The sequence below is a fragment of the Coffea eugenioides genome, chromosome 1 (assembly GCF_003713205.1).
Source record: "Coffea eugenioides isolate CCC68of chromosome 1, Ceug_1.0, whole genome shotgun sequence".
Taxonomy (NCBI): domain Eukaryota; kingdom Viridiplantae; phylum Streptophyta; class Magnoliopsida; order Gentianales; family Rubiaceae; genus Coffea; species Coffea eugenioides.
Genome location: NC_040035.1, coordinates 43117886 through 43121172, shown reverse-complemented (window position 1 = coordinate 43121172; position 3287 = coordinate 43117886). Strand labels below are relative to the sequence as shown.

General features: G+C 39.4%; 1 protein-coding gene across 1 annotated transcript; it reads left to right on the top strand.

Annotated features, from left to right (window-relative positions):
• Positions 1 to 1303: 1303 nt before the first annotated feature.
• On the top strand, positions 1304 to 2991 carry LOC113778091 (protein enabled homolog). The gene is made up of 2 exons (XM_027323366.1): positions 1304 to 1763; positions 1851 to 2991. Exons 1-2 carry the CDS (start codon positions 1710 to 1712, stop codon positions 2634 to 2636), a joined length of 840 nt encoding a protein of 279 aa, XP_027179167.1. The 5' UTR covers positions 1304 to 1709; the 3' UTR covers positions 2637 to 2991.
• Positions 2992 to 3287: the final 296 nt, after the last annotated feature.

The window sequence follows — 3287 nt, the reverse complement described above, 5'->3', positions numbered from 1 at the left end:
TGATGTATGTTAGATAAAAAAATGGTTGAAAATATAAAAATATGAGTTAGAAAATATGTTTATGATACAAGCGAAATATTATTTGGGATTTATCGTCTGGTAAAAAAGAATAGTAAAAATGACAGCAGTGTAGTAGACTAGACGTTTTCTACTGACTCGTAGAAGTTAAATTTTGGATTTTTGGTAGTCAAGTGGAATAATACTAGTAAGGTAATAGATATGTATGCAGAACCAAGTAAAACTTGGATCCATTCAAATCACTAGAATGTTTGTTAGAGCAGCATCATTTGGCCGTGGATCAATCGATAATTATATATGCTGTTGTGGGTTCCGCTTCAGCTAATGTCAAAGATTAACTCTCTTTTAAGTGCAATTTAAGTAACAAAGAAGTTAAAAGAACGAGAGAGGGAGTCAGATAGAAATTGGAGTGACAAAAAGGTAGAAAGTGTTCCATAGCCCTCAAGGAATGCTCCAACCCTAGTAATGCATATCCACTTCAGTTATCTTTCTTCCACTAGCAATTGATTACTAATCAATTTCCTTGATCTTTCTCGATTTGTCATAACCGAAAAAGATGTGTGCTCATTTGAGGGGAAATTAGCATACAACTATCAAAGACATAAACTAATAACAATCTCTTTGAATAACATCCCAATTCTAGCAGCACACGGTTCCATTGCTCTGTTTGTATTGTAAATTATTTGAGATATTTTTACTGTAACACGGTTTCAGATGTGATGTATGTGAGATAAAAAGATAATTGGGAAGATAAAAAGGTGTGTTGAAAATTATAATGATGATGTAAGCAAATAAATTTTGACAAATAATCCTCTATCCAAACAAACCCAATTGGGTTTGACTAGAATGACAAGTATAAACTTTGTTAGACATGGGAAAGAAACAAAACCAACTACCATCAGCCAACAAAAAATGCATTTAACATCAATAAACCTTGCAGAAACCTTGCAGGAATTTAATGTCGAATGCCAAAGTATCCCTTTTATTTTCTTTTACGTGTAGAATATAAACATATAGTTTTGTCTATAATAAATAAATAGTCGAGATATTTCTAATTCGACTCTTAAATTCTTAAAATTTTGTATAAAATAAAAACGTATATATATATATATATATCTATACACACACACAGAGACATAGTCGGTTTGGAGGATAGAATTGTCGTGTGATTGGTGCAAGACGATCAAGAGGCTGTCTTTACCCCCGCATTTGGCGCTGATGTGTAATTCTCAGTTCTGCCGTAGATGGACACATAGATACTCTACTCCCACTAGTACGTACTATATGTGCTGCGTCGAGCCATCTGACTGACTTGTTGAGTGTACAAAACAAATACTACTAAAAAACCCAGTCAGATCAAAATATCAAATGTGTTTCTTGGCCTTTGGGTCTCCTCCAACCCCGTAGGCTGCTCTTGGCCTTTTCTACATTTTTTCTCCCACTCCACAGTCTATACACCCACTCTTTTGGAGGGCGGGGGGAGGAAAATGTAACACAAACAAATGCGCAAGTAGCATGCAATTGACTACAGTACAACAAACAAGTCCTTATAAAATGACCACAATTATCACTCCTATTAATTACACATTCCTCTTTTAGGCCTCCTCCACCCGACTTCCCTTGTCTTTCTCCCTTCCAAGGCTTCAACTTTATCCATCATCAATTTAACTTGCTACAACTGCAGCAGCACTATGGAAAACCAGAGGGGTCCTCTTCTGAATTGGGCTTACTTCTACCAAGGAAAGGTTAGGCATTATTTATATCTTCAATCCATTCATTTGATCTGACGAGAATTGTAATGTGTACTAAAGATGTTTGTTTGGCTGAAACAGGGCATGGATGAACTGAGGCAATCACTTCTGCTGACTACTATGGAGCTGGAGAACGCAAGGCTAAAAGCACAAGAGGAGCTCAAAATGAGAGATGATCAGCTATTTCAGCTCAAAGATTTGCTCAGCAGAACCATCAAAGAAAGGGATGAAGCACAAGAACAATGCCAAAGACTTGTGCTTGATAAGCTACTGCTCCAGCAGCAGCAGCTGATGCTTCAGCGCCAGAATCAGCAATCAGCACCCCTCTCTGGAATTTCAAGCATCGAAGATGAGCCCAGAAGAGGAGGAGGAATGGACTCCAACAACGGCTTTTCTTCCTCCGACTGCGAAGAAAGCATTGTTTCATCGCCAATTATTGAGCAAAATCCGCCGCAGGAATTGACTCATCAGCTTCAAGTTCAACCACAACATCCCACAACAGAATTAGACCCAACATTGCCTATTTTGACAGACAGGCCATTGCCTGAAAAAGGGAAGTTCTTGCAAGCTGTTATGAAAGCTGGACCGTTGCTTCAGACACTTCTTTTAGCTGGCCCTCTCCCACAGTGGCGCCACCCCCCACCACCACTCGACTCCTACCAGATTCCACCGCCACCGGTGGTCGTTCCACCACCACCTACACCTCCAACACTATCGGGTCACTCCCTAAATCAAGATTCTTTACTCACCATTGCTGCCTATAACAGTAACATTAACAACTGTGGCAGAATGAACAGGAAAAGGGGTTACTTTGAAGGCTCTGATTCTTCAACTGAAGCCAAGTATCAAAGGCTCGTTCTTCAATGACTAGTAGTGCCGTTAATCTACTTCCACCCCATAAAGCAGAGTGATACAAGTAGTTCTTTTCTTAGAGGAGGCTTGGAGTACGATTTTGGAACCTGGGGTCAACTGATCATATACTAGCATTCTGTACATAGTTCAGAAATTCTTGAGTTAAGAGGCTGAAAAGATCAAAGTTAATCAGCTGTAGGAGAAGACTAGGGAGACAGGGATGTTTGTTGTGGTCCTGTTTTTTTACTTTTTAGCTTGTTTCTGCCTCAGTATTGGTTGGTTTGTCTGCTTCACCAATGTCAAAATTCCCTCTACCTTGTGCAAAGGGGATTTGATTTTCCAATATAATTCCAAGGGGATATTTTGCAGATCCGACGTGCAATTCAAATATTGTTGAGTTTGGTTATGTATGCAAGTAATAATGCAACAATTTTGGCGCTCATAATTTAGTCATGATGCAGATATATGATGAATAAGAAATGCATGCTTGTGATTTGCTCAAGCGAAAGGGGCTATCAGCAGAATTAACTTGACTAGCATGGTCGTACAAACGTTCACTCAACGTGCAATGTCTGATGTTCCACCAGCTATAGTTTCTTGACAATGTGTCATGCAGTGGGAGGTGGGAAAATAGAGTGGGGAAAGAGGGGTTGTGGGGGTTTGGAG

Coding starts and splice junctions, on each gene's coding strand:
- LOC113778091 (XM_027323366.1), top strand. CDS start 1,710: ATGGAAAACCAGAGGGGTCCTCTTCTGAATTGGGCTTACTTCTACCAA. Junction 1,764..1,850: donor CTTACTTCTACCAAGGAAAG/GTTAGGCATTAT, acceptor TGGCTGAAACAG/GGCATGGATGAACTGAGGCA.